General features: G+C 50.0%; 3 protein-coding genes across 3 annotated transcripts; 2 read left to right on the top strand and 1 right to left on the bottom strand.

Moving 5' to 3' along the window:
- Window positions 1–510: 510 nt before the first annotated feature.
- Window positions 511–2,323, top strand: ABOM_003252 (SD08430p; the record flags this gene model as incomplete). Its single annotated transcript, XM_022530382.1, has 2 exons — window positions 511–1,904; window positions 1,981–2,323. 2 exons carry the CDS (start codon window positions 511–513, stop codon window positions 2,321–2,323), a joined length of 1,737 nt encoding a protein of 578 aa, XP_022391602.1.
- A 453-nt stretch (window positions 2,324–2,776) lies between these two features.
- ABOM_003251 (uncharacterized protein) lies at window positions 2,777–3,264 on the top strand (the record flags this gene model as incomplete). The annotated part of the gene is made up of 2 exons (XM_022530381.1): window positions 2,777–2,860; window positions 2,947–3,264. 2 exons carry the CDS (start codon window positions 2,777–2,779, stop codon window positions 3,262–3,264), a joined length of 402 nt encoding a protein of 133 aa, XP_022391603.1.
- A 6,610-nt stretch (window positions 3,265–9,874) lies between these two features.
- ABOM_003250 (uncharacterized protein) lies at window positions 9,875–10,675 on the bottom strand (the record flags this gene model as incomplete). The annotated part of the gene is made up of 1 exon (XM_022530380.1): window positions 9,875–10,675. One exon carries the CDS (start codon window positions 10,673–10,675, stop codon window positions 9,875–9,877), a length of 801 nt encoding a protein of 266 aa, XP_022391598.1.
- Window positions 10,676–12,551: the final 1,876 nt, after the last annotated feature.

Raw genomic sequence — 12,551 nt, 5'->3', positions numbered from 1 at the left:
GGTGACCGATGTTCTTCTGCAGAGAAGCTCGGGCCAATGGGAGCCTGCAGATCGAGTGGGTCACCCGGGGAAAGTCTGCGTTCCCCTTTGGGTTAATGAATGAGTGAGTGACCCTGAAACCGAGTTTACCGGTTAAGGACACCTTTGACTTTCCTTTACTTGCTTCGCCTCCACGGATATCGGAGGAACTACGCCGGTCGAAAACTCCTATCCCTTGGACTCTTTTCAATTCCCAAGTTCACTCTATACTCTCATTTGACCCTATATCGCTACTCTTCTTCGTCAATTCTGTCTTTTCCGTCACCTCTCACGTCATCCTGGGCCGACCGTCCCGACGAGTTTAAGCTAAGCGATCGATCGACTAGTATGCAGAACTGACCAGGGGCCACCCACGAACCGTGTCTGCCGCGCCAACATTCATCAAGACTTTCCTCTTCAGCCTTTCTTTAATCCCAACAAACGACACGCGACGCGACTCCGAACTGTCCCCCGTTACAAACGGAACTACCGATGAAGCGCAAGGACCGTACAGTGTCCAAGCGTCGCTCCAAGCCGACCCTGAGAGTCGCGACCGGCCAGAACGGCTATGTGAGAGACGGAATGAACTCCAACATTGAAATGCGCAAGAGGGACACCTCTATCGAATCGACAACGTCCGCACGAGCCTCCCGTATTATGTCCCGCCCCAGCTTCTCCTTAGACCACGACCCCCCGGTCACCCCGCAAACACCGGGTCTAACCACGACGAGTTTCTCGAACCTCCCACCAAGCGATAAGAGAAACTTCTTGCTACTGTGCGTGTTATACTTCCTTCAGGGAGTACCCATGGGATTAGCCACGGGATCGGTCCCGTTCCTCCTCAAACCCTACCTGTCTTACGGCCAGATCGGTGTCTTCTCCCTCGCTTCGTACCCCTACTCGCTCAAACTTTTATGGAGCCCCATTGTGGATGCGGTCTGGAGTAGGAGGTTTGGTCGCCGCAAGAGCTGGATCACCCCGGTCCAGGTGATTGCCGGGTTGGCCATGATCTTTTTGGGCGGGCAGATCGGTGATATGATGGTGCAGGCGGGCGCTAACGGCGGCGCTGGGGTCTGGAACTTTACATACTGGTGGTTCCTGCTGGTGTTTTTCTGCGCCACGCAGGACATTGCGGTGGACGGATGGGCCATTACGCTCATGTCGCCGCCGAACATCTCCTATGCCTCGACCGCCCAGACGGTCGGCTTGACAGCGGGCCATTTCTTGTCGTACACGGTGTTCCTGGCATTCAACTCGCAGGATTTCGCCAATCGCTGGTTCCGGGCCACCCCCGGAGAGGGGGGCCTACTTTCCTTGGGGACGTATCTGACGTTCTGGGGCTGGGCGTACCTGGTCGTGACGACGTGTCTGGCTGTCATGAAGAAGGAAGACAAAACCCATGAGCGGGACAGTATCTCGGATGTGTATAAGAGCATGTGGAGCGTGCTCAAACTCAAGAACGTTCAGACCATCATTCTGGTGCACCTGATCGCTAAGATCGGATTCCAGGCCAACGACGGCGTAACCAGTTTGAAGTTGTTGGACAAGGGCTTTGGACAAGACAACATGGCCTTGGTCGTGCTGATTGACTTCCCGTTCGAGATTGGCCTGGGCTACTACGCTGGCAAATGGTCGACCGAGTATACTCCCATGCGCCTATGGTGTTGGGCGTTCATGGGACGACTGGCGGCGGCGGTTCTGGCGCAGTTGACCGTTATGATTTATCCGTCGGGATCGGAAGTGCCGTTTTGGTATATGCTGACCGTGATTGGGGAGCATGTGTTGTCGACTTTTATGAATACGGTCATGTTTGTGGCCGTGTCTGCATTCCATGCACGCATCTCCGATCCCGCGATTGGAGGGACGTACATGACCCTGCTGGCTACGTGAGTTTCCACCCTCTCCTCTCCCCGCCCCTTTGCATGATATGAAATTGGTGTAACTGTAAACTGACTCGCGCAGTGTCTCCAACCTGGGCGGCACATTCCCACGCTACTTCATCCTGAAGCTTGTGGACATGTTCACGGAGGCGACGTGCACCCCTCCCAGCGTTCCTCCCGCGGCGGACCAGTTGAAGGGTGAACTGGTTACAGCGCCTTTCTCCTGTGCTCTGGAACCCGACAAGAACCGTTGCACAAATGGCGGCGGCTCCTGCCACACCCTTCGGGATGGATATTACACGACGAACATTATCTGTGTGTTGATTGGCACCGTCACCTTTTTCATGTTTATCCGACCGGCCGTGCTGAAGCTGCAGGGACTTCCCCTGCGGGCGTGGCGGCTATCCCCGAACAGCCGGCAATAGACGGGCAAAATAGAGAAAAGCGATAAACGGGTTTACTATAGATGAATACGGGCCGTATTCTTTGCCACCGACCTGCACATTCGATGTATTAATAGAACTGTGGACCAAGATCCTTGTATGCTAAGAAATGAGGGTTGCATCGCTGTATGCTCGCTAGTCCACCACTCCTGCCCCTGCTCGTAGTTCATCACATCCCCGAGCCAATGGCCGGCCCGGTGGAAGTGCCCCGGAGTTTTGTCATTTGCCGTGTTTCGGGTGGCCGCATTAGTGATTTCGGGTTCCTGGCAATGGACAAAACTCAATGAGTAAAAACCTCGAGTCAGGTGGATCAAGAAAAAGAAAATAAAGGCACCTCGTTTCCCCCTATAAATAAGTTCGAACCCATAGCCGCCTCGTCCTTTGTTCTAGATCGTCACTTCTCCCTCAATCCCACCCCAACCAACACCACCCAAAATGCAGCTCCCAACCCTCACCCTCCTCACCACCCTAGCGACCCTAGGAACCGCAACCACAGCCGACACCCTGAGACCCAGAAACGTAACTTCCCCCCATTCCAGTCCTAACCCACATCTCCAAAATACCGTCTATGAAACTAACCTAAAACGCCAACCAAAAAAAAAAAGTGGGACCTCCGCCTCCTCAAACCCGGCTGCGAAACCAGCGGCTCCAACTTCGCCATCAGCGTGTACCATGCGCAGGGCGTATCCGAGCGATCGTGTGTGGATTTGACCGCCGTCCGGGGCCTGAATCTGAGTATTGTGGATACGGTCTCGTGGAAGAGTCCGTCCGAGCCGCAGTTCGATCTCTGTATGTATGGAAGCGGAGACTGTGATGCTGGGGAGTTGGTTGGCGAGATTCGCAATGGGTGGGGGGTTTGTGTTAAGTATGAGGGGTGGAGGGGGTGGCGGCTGTCGCCAAGGGGGAAGAGTGTGATTGATTGATTGATTTCTTTTTTTTTTTCTTCTTCTTTGCTCTCTTTGCGTTCTGTTGGGGTTGGAGGGAATTGGGTTAGTGATAATGGGTGTGAATGTTGTTATGTGCTATAATGCTGGATTATATCTAGAGATGGGGCATGGCCCGTAATCGATATTGAGCGAAGCATGGTTGTTACATACGAGTCTCTTCAAGCTATGTTACTATGTCTCTCTTTGAGGTATGTAGATATGATTCTATCTCGAGATTCGCAGCCAGGAGACTCGAGTCTACCCTAATAATATCCAAAGGGCTAACAGCCGCTCTACTGAGATAGCTGACCTCCTCAGCGATTACCCTCCACCATTTGCGAGCCTGTTCTGCGCGTAACCTCTTGTTCATAGTGTCCGTCCATTGTGGTCATTTGTTTAACTCGTCCGTAGTGGTTTGCTGGCGGAAGACAGAGGTAGCAGTACCGTGATTAGAGATAACTGTAACATGGGGACATGACTGTTGTCGACTTCACTTAGCTTCATGGTGCAACAAAGCTGGCAGACGACAGGGCTTTGTCTTTTTGAGTAGCTGGGGAGGAGAATTTACGCAATGAGCTTGTATGCCGTTAACTACCTGTCAATTGCCTCAACTAGTTCAGGCCAGCAAGTAAGTTTCTCGACCAACAGCGCTCCTCAGAACTGCCACCGAGCAAAGTATTCAGCATCTAATTTACTTGTCTGTTTCGCTGTGGACAGCTCATATTCCCGGTATTGGGTCCGCGTCTTGCATTTTCCAGGTCCATGATGCTGATGGATTCTGGCATATTAGATTCTCATGCAACAGCAGCCGTAGGTCATATTTCTCAACAGCACGACTAACTTCTCCTACAGCTTTGCGAGAATGCTGCATGTAGAGTTGGTTCGGAAGTTCGGCAGCCCAAGTCCAGAGTTGGAGAAAAAGAGTTCATCTGGCGATGAGCAAGTGTGGCCAGCAACAAGAAGTAGTTACGTGTACCTATCGGACGATGTGGATATACCTAGGTCGCTGTCATGAGTGTTCGAGTTAACCCTGGTATTTGTTTTCAGCGCGCGTACTCGTACCAAATCCCTCATTCTGGCGGGCCCTGTATCCCTTAATGGATTAGAAGGTGCCATGAGAAGAGGGTATATGGTTTTGAGACCAAACCACTTCTCTTTTTTGTATATGTTCATCTGTACTGTGCTAATTGTCAGGTCGTGGAATAGACCTGGCATATTCTTTAATACAGACTTTTGCAAAACACTGGAATTGATTCAGGTCTCGAGCATCAATCGGCGACCGTTTGATAGAAACCAAAGTTTCATAGAAGAGGGCATTCGATTTGTAAGGAGGATTAAAGATATGAATTTGTTAGGCGTTCGGAACCTAATCTTAATAACTGTCCTATCCTGAGGAACGAACTGGCTATGTTATATTCTCAGAAGCTAGTAAAGTTGAACTTTACCAGTGCCATTATACTAGAACCTGCCACCCTGTTAAAGGCCGCTTCACATAGTCATCGTTCTCATCCTCATCCAAGTCAAGCGGACTGCCATGTTCGCTTTCCTCAGGATCCAAGTTGGTTGGCGCTAAATCCAAATCAATCACCTCAGCTTTGAAATTGATGGGATTATCCCCCATGAACAAGCAATAGAGGGGAGGATGGCCCTGAAGAAGAGAAACTGCTTATAGGTGACTTTAGACGCGAAATTCAATTTCAAATTCATCCACAGGGATTGGTTCGTCACCTTATGTTTCCCAGCGGACAATTTCCACTCTCTTTCAGTCTTGGGCAAGGTGCAATCAACCGCTTTGATAGTGTAAGCTGGTATAGCCAAGTGTTATATGTCTCAAGAGTCAAGATAAGATGTGGGTGAAATGAGCCGATAGCCCTCATACGCTGGTGCTCACCCCCACTTAGGGCACTTCTCTTAAACCACTGATGCCCTGCCACAGCTCGTCTCGTACAGAGCACTGACTGGTTTAGTCAGGCCATTCACCCGCAGTAGCTGATGTTGGGGGTGTCACTCAATGGTATGGTACGCACGATCTTCGCACATTCGTCTCTTGTAAACCGATCACATCCCGCTGTGTACCGGAGATCGGGTATAGTGATTGATTAAGCTGGAGATCAAGAACTCAACAATAACCGAGTCGATTCTTAAGCTCGCCACGATATTACTGGCATGTTGCGAGTAAGCCCAGCAGTCGGGATGGCAGCTCTAACAACTGGTGCCAGCACTTGTCATTCCTCCATACATCCAACGAAGTGCATTTGGTGCAACGCACTTGACTTGGTGCTATTCATGCTGCAGCTTTGCTGCAGGAGCCTGGAGCCTATGGTTCAGACATGCGCAAAAGCCAACCCATAACGTGGTCCCGCTCCTGCCACAAAAGAACGTTTGGTTGTATGTTGACATAAGCTCATATATGACCTTATTGTCTTGTATATACCCCGCTATCTGGCCTACAGACTTCTGTTAATGCTGTCTAGACCAACTCTCCTTGGTAGCACTATCGACTTGTGGAGGATCAAGGCAAACCGTATCACGGAATTCCATGACATTTCACAAAAGGCCGTGATGCCGCTGGTACTTGCAAACGTAGGATATTTGGTATATATCTCATCTGACCTTTCGCATAGTGGTGATTTGAATTTGATGATAAGGGTATTGTGAATGGAGTGCTTTTAGGGGTCGATAGGCCATCAGAAGGCTCGAGCGAACGTCCTGAGCGGACATGCTACTATATTATCATGATGACAGTGAACGATGACATTGGGTTCATTGTTGCTCGACCTTCTAAGCTGGAACATTGCGATCCCTCTGGGCCAACCGGGGTTGGCGGTCGACGCTTTGCGGTCGTCCGTCTCTCGGACCACTCTTTCACTGAGTAATAGATGGTCTACTAATTCCAATAACCCCATGTCCATGGTTAGAGCCCTTGACACATCGAAATGCGGAAACGGGGTCCGTAATTTTGAAGACAAGGTTTTGTGGGGTTAGAAAACATCCTAAAGCCCTAGTTAGTTCTATCCTTCGTGCATCAATATAAGACTTACAATGCGTGGCTCCCTTAAAGTAGGCTAGCCGTCCCAAGATTAGCCAGAGATTGGGCACGAGACTTGGCTATCGCCGTCATGATATCAGCAGAGCAGTTCTTGAGGTTGTCTCCTTGTTCTAATGATTGTACTTTGGTCGAGTAGATAGAAACATAAAACCCTTAGTTAGCGTACAGCTCTAATAGTGCCTTTGTCTGTTTGGAATGACGTAAAAGAAGAGAAAGATAAAACCAAGCCAAGACCAAGGAGAAAGCCCAAGGTCTCATGCGACTAGGGGAGACTTTTGCTTTAAACGACATCGGATCTTACTGCCTCGTCCCAATCGGGCAAGTCGACTGTGATGTGTTCTTCACGATCGATGCTCGTATGAAAGTAACGCCTTCGTTACTGTCCGCAAAATAGAACTCTGCTATAGAAAAGCGATGCCTTACACAACAATTGCCTTTTCGTAAATGCTGTTGCCGGATCGGAGAACAATCTTTGCAATGATGTAATCTCTACCATCGCTGCCCATCCTGTGCATTGGAACATCCACGTCTATAGTCGTCTGGAGCCGGTACCACGCTATAGGCCCATAAAACATTAATTGAGCACGCGGCTTTTGTATCTGTGACGCGGCCTTCAGCTCGACACAGCAACCAGGTCTCTAAGTAGTTGTGACAATAGATTCCAGTTCTACTGATGGTGTAATGCGGTTCCTTGCAGGCGATGATGATCGTGTTATTCGCGGCTAACGGCCGGTTTAATAACTGATGAGCTGAGACCCTCCGCCGAATGATCAGTATATTGCGTCAGTATGAAACGTAAACGGGCTCGCGTATCGTCGTGGCCATTCCACCTGCGGGAAACACCGTCTTGCTTCCGTGAATATGGCCCATTCCCACGCGTGTTGCTCTGACTTCCATGCCAGGTATCCTCTTCGTATTTATCGTTCAGCTCTTAGAATAGGAGACCGTAATCGATCAACACCTCCCTTACAGATTCCTCATCTTCAGGATTGAAGGCATGTACAGATATAGTACCCTTCATGGGTCCGATTGACTGCGGAGTACCATGTCGGGGTGTTCACTGACTGTCTACCCTATGCGAGTGTGTCCGCCGGTACCTAACGGACACTATGCTGACTACAGCTCAAGTTCGAAGGCCCGGGAGATCTGAAGCATCAAGGATTGGGTATTGTTTTCGGCGGCTTTCTGCAGACACTCGCAGATATGGCAATATCAACCTCTCGACTCAGATGATACTCGACCTTGAACAAATGCGAAGCGTGCGACGCAGCGTTTGTGAATCGTATGGTGGCGGGATTTAGGCCCGAGACGCGTTGGAAGGCGTCGTCGCCGTACCTCGCAGAGGAGCCGACTTTGCTGATAGAACTCTCGAACCAGGTATTCGACTTCAGCCCTTACGCCTGGCTGAGTAGCGCAGATCGTCAGTGGTTGAACCTCTATAAGAAACCCCATGGGAGGACTTCCAAGATAACTATATTCGTAACTTGAAGTCGAGTATTGAATCATAGTGTGATTGGGCGATGTGGGCGTCTAATAGCGCCCAGCGCAAATCTTGCCGCTGTCCAGTGTCATGAGGTTGAGAGAGACCAGGCCTTATGCACTTCCTTTGGCTCTCCACCTCCTAGTAGTTAAGGAATAGAGGTGGTGATTTCATTTGTCGTATGCGCAGTGAGGATGGCCGTCTGTTGCATATTGACCGCGCGAGATGATTGTTTAGATTCATAAAAAGCCGACCAGACTGTATGTGCAGTGCAAGGCGGTTCTGCCATGCCCTCTAATAATGTAATATAACCTAATCGTGTATGAATTTGAATTGTAGACCGAGCGACATAGCCCTCCGGTACGACAACTCTCTTCCACGTTTGATTTTACCTGCTCGCCAAAAGGCTCTTAACCAGAACCGGAAGACTTGCTGTTCGGTCTGGGGTCTGTCCATCATGTTGTATGGGTAGATATGCGCCATCTGGATCGGTTCGTCTTTTCTTGTCATGACACAACACTGATCCCCCTCGACGCACTAACTACCGTTGGCCCTGCTCCTAGGTATACTGAGTCCAGGAGTACATAAGGAAGTACGCATACCAGAACAACGAGTTGGTCGAGTCAGCTTTTGTGCCAACTTCGTTGGCCTTTTCGATCTTTGTTGCTAGCCAGTTCAGGACCTGCCTCTCCGCCGGTTGAGGCCAGTCTCGCCAGCCAACTGTCTCGGTGTACAGAGAGTCATCTCCCTCAATACATCTATGACACACTGCGTCTACTGTCCATAGACATTTATCTGGTTGCAAGTCATGAGGGGCGTAAACACTCGTAGCTTGGCGTCAAATTCGTTTGTAGGTTTATTGATCCATGATCTCTGCCGACTGTAAGGTCTACCCTGCATAATCAAGCGCATCGATCGAATGTGATAGACGCTGTCTGTGGCCAATCACGCAAATGATGGCAGGTTGCGAATCCATGCGGTCAGCTGCCTCGCCTCTTCAGTAGTGCTGAGTACGGTCAATGGGTTGACTTATGGTTTTTGCATAAGGGTCTCGCCGTTTACTGTAATCTTTGACTGCATCGGTCATCGTAAATAAACCGTGCAGGCTCGGCAAGGTCCAGTCGCTGTGTTCATGTCAACGGAAAATGAGAGACGGGTGCAGTATTGTAGGCTTGTAGTATTGTAGGCTTGTAGTATTGTAGGCTTGTAGTATTGTAGGCTTGTAGTATTGTAGGCCTATACTATTCAACGTTGTCAATATCAAAGATGCTTAAGTACCCAGATCGAGGTTATTGAGCAGGGTCGTGGTTGAAGGTGGAGATGTGGAATATTCTGTCTGGAAAGACCTTTGCTTTTATACCTCACGATTACTCATAGTGACTTAGGGCTGTGAATAGGGCCTTGCCACGCAACGCCATGCCCAAATGAATATTTGGAGGATGAATTAGTTGAAGAGGGAATTACCATAGGAGAAGCTTCCTCCTTTTGAATATTATCTTCACGACCCGGTATTTCCCTCTGAATATATTCACACTGTTGGGGTTTGAGCTGCCTTCGAAGATCACAGCGAATATTCCCTGTCGAGTTCACTAAATTGTCGCCATGCCAGAAACTAGCTTACTATGACGACTTCCTCGAAGCGCATCACTCGGAGTCTGACGTCCAATATCATTCAATATTACATCGCCTGTTTCTTTTACTGGCGCTAACCAGTGGCAATTCGAACTCTTAATGTACTGTACGTGGTTCGCCTTTATACTAGTAGTTCTTGAGTGCAAGAGCTAGAAAACTCTTACTCGTTCGCCATGCTGCACTACCGAATGTTGAATAGGGATACTATAGCATTCAGACAATAAATAATTGTTTGTCAATGGTAAATTTCCACATATCACAATAGGAGGCCAACAGTAATACAATTCTAAAAGTATTCGCCTGCGAGTGCGCGCAATTCTATGACGTTCATATCAAAATCTAGACTCTATACGCTGAAATGCATCACATAAAGATACAAAGTAGCCCGAACATAAAACGTAGTATCACATCAAGCGTTGTCAAGCTCACGCGATTAAAGCCACCCATCACTCCGTCCCCTCCACCAACTCCTTCACAGCAGTATCCAACAAAAGTCTTGCATACCCACGATGCAACCTCGCAACCCATTTGGGGATAGTCTTCTGCTGTGAAAGACTTCCCTCCGCGGGTACAATCTCATACGTGTGCGCCGAAGCGAAGCGCACTTCCACGAACGGCCCTAGACCCTCCTCATCCCCTTCACCGTCAAACGGCCCTTCCACACTCATCTCATGCCGTCCACCCGTCATCAAGCGCCACGGATACCCCCAACGAGAGATCACCTCGAAGAACCGCCGCGGTCCATCCGAAATCTCCCACTTCACTAACAAAGGCTCGTCGCCCACCGGCTGTCGAATAACAGTCATACCCCCATTCAGAAGCTCGCGCGGGGCCCCCGTCTCGGGATCGGGGCCAAATCCTGCCGGGGTAGTGCCCAGATCGCCTGGGTCGAATTTACACTTGCGGAAGAGTCCGATCACTTTTCCTTCTAGTCGCAGTGCAGTGCAGTTCAGTAGTGATTGCGCCCAGGCAATGTTCAGGTCTTGTTTCGTGGGATTTTCTGTGGGGTTGCTGGTCCGTGCTTGGAGGTCGCGGAGGCGGATCCGGGCGGCGTAGATGTCGACGTGGGGGACATGTTGAGTTGTTGAGTTGGCTGGTGTACGGAGAGGCTCGGTGCTAGATCTATCTGGAGCAATATGGGGATATCTTGCTTCCAGTGAGTTTAGCCAGAAATGCGTGCCGTAACCCACTAGTAAGGGGGGTGTTGCTAGTGTGAGGAGGAGGCGGGCTGGGGATCGTCTTGCCATTTTGGGTCGGATGGCAAGGACGTCACGGTCAGCTAGAGGCTGGGCCTACGATTATTGATATGATCTATAAGAAGAGGCAGGCAGGTCTGGGGCGCAGCTTTATTTATATAAATGTAGAAGACGATCACCGGGGTCATGCCGACCCGTCATGGGGCCAGGGGCGTCACATGATACTTCTCAGCCCTCTCATGCGCCCTCCATATCAAATGCCAGATTGCAAGCTGCGGCATAAAAGGGTTTTTACGTCGCGACGGAGGGACCAACTCCAGTCTTTGGCTATGTGTGGCTGGCAACGGCGAATTTTGTTACCCCGACTGCACGCCGTCTCCACTAAGTATAGCACCCAAGAAGCTAAATTTTGGCGGCTCCACAATCCCTGCAGCCATGTTTCTAACTGTCACACGTAGCCAGAGCAGAGGAGCTTCCTGCTTGTATTTTCAGACATTTTTTTTTGCATCGGAAATATCTCGGATCCTGTAATGTGGTATCCAATGAGTTTCAGACACTTACCGGGTACGCTCAGTGACTCAAGCAGTTGCTTTTGATCGCCACCTAGTCGGAAATCGCGCAAATTGATAAGGATCATCGGGAGAGCTAAAAGACCCAGGGCCAAATGGGCTACGCCAAAAGCGCAGACCCCCACAACTCTAGTGTCAGGTGGATACGCTTTACGAGCAAACCAATAGCAATGTTAAATACCGGACAGTGACTCGGCTTTCCTTGGCGAGATTGTTGCTCTTGTCGCGGGCTAATGTGTATTAAAATGGAGCTAGAGCACTGGAAAAGATCAAGTCAATGAAGCATGGAGTCACGGACCTATCATGCCACCCAACATCAATAGCTGTTGGTTGTTGGATTAAGACCAGTCCGCTATATACACAACCACGATGGCCAGACGTGCTTCCCACATCCATGGATCTTGGAGACGAAAATGAAAGTGCCCACCGATGTGTTACTATTCATTCAACAGAATACTCTTCAAGCAACTGACACCGGCACCACTAGCTTCATGGGAAACCTCCGAGTCGCGAATTGAATGCGATACGGACCGACCTGGTGATTATGATGTGTCTGTCTATCATAAGCATGCCTGTTACTCCTCGCAAATGATAAGTGCAAATATCGTTAATCTCTTCTTAGTGAACTTGCGCTCCATTTCCGAGTATGCGATGTCTTGCCGCTGGCGTATGCTCTGCTCGAGTTGTCCTTGAAGCCTTTCTACCTCACTGTACCGGCATTGGTGATTCTGTGCGAACAGACGGAGACCAGTCAACGCATTCCATATGCGGTGGCCTAACACTTTTATACCTTAGCTGTTATGCTCCCACACATGTCTCTCGCCTCAAGTGAGGAGCCAGCTGCCAGTCCAACCACTGGGTAATTTCAACATCGCGGCGAGTCTGACCAACTTCCATGCCTGTTCCAGTCAAACTTCTTAGGAAGCGCTTGGGACTGATTCGAGTTCATGCAATCAAGCTTGGCTGCATCAGGCAAACACTTAATGTCTAAGGCAGACAGTCCCCTGGCGCCTTCCTCGTCAGTCCTCAGCCTGACATCATGATTACCAGGACTGCCCCTCGACCCCAGGCATGCTACTCTGCTGCCTGGCCGACGAGGCCCTCACAGCTGCCTCTTCCTCCAGGCACCTTTCGGTAATCATAGTGAACGGATGTTTTAGGTGTCCAACAGTACCAGTAACGGGGGGCCGGATAGTCGAGCGGAAAGCTTAGGCCTCGCTGAGTCCGGCCCCCCAAAGTCCTAGGCTCGAGTAGATCAGCGGTTCGAATCCGTCATTCCTCGCCCCTGGGACTCGACTAGTAAAATCCTACGGGGTTTTCGTAGCCCTCCCTAAGACGCCGGTGCTAAAACGCGTTCG

Source organism: Aspergillus bombycis, assembly GCF_001792695.1.
Source record: "Aspergillus bombycis strain NRRL26010 chromosome Unknown contig00020, whole genome shotgun sequence".
Taxonomy (NCBI): domain Eukaryota; kingdom Fungi; phylum Ascomycota; class Eurotiomycetes; order Eurotiales; family Aspergillaceae; genus Aspergillus; species Aspergillus bombycis.
The sequence above is the reverse complement of the archived record's forward strand: the minus strand, read 5'-3'. Positions and strand labels throughout refer to the sequence as shown.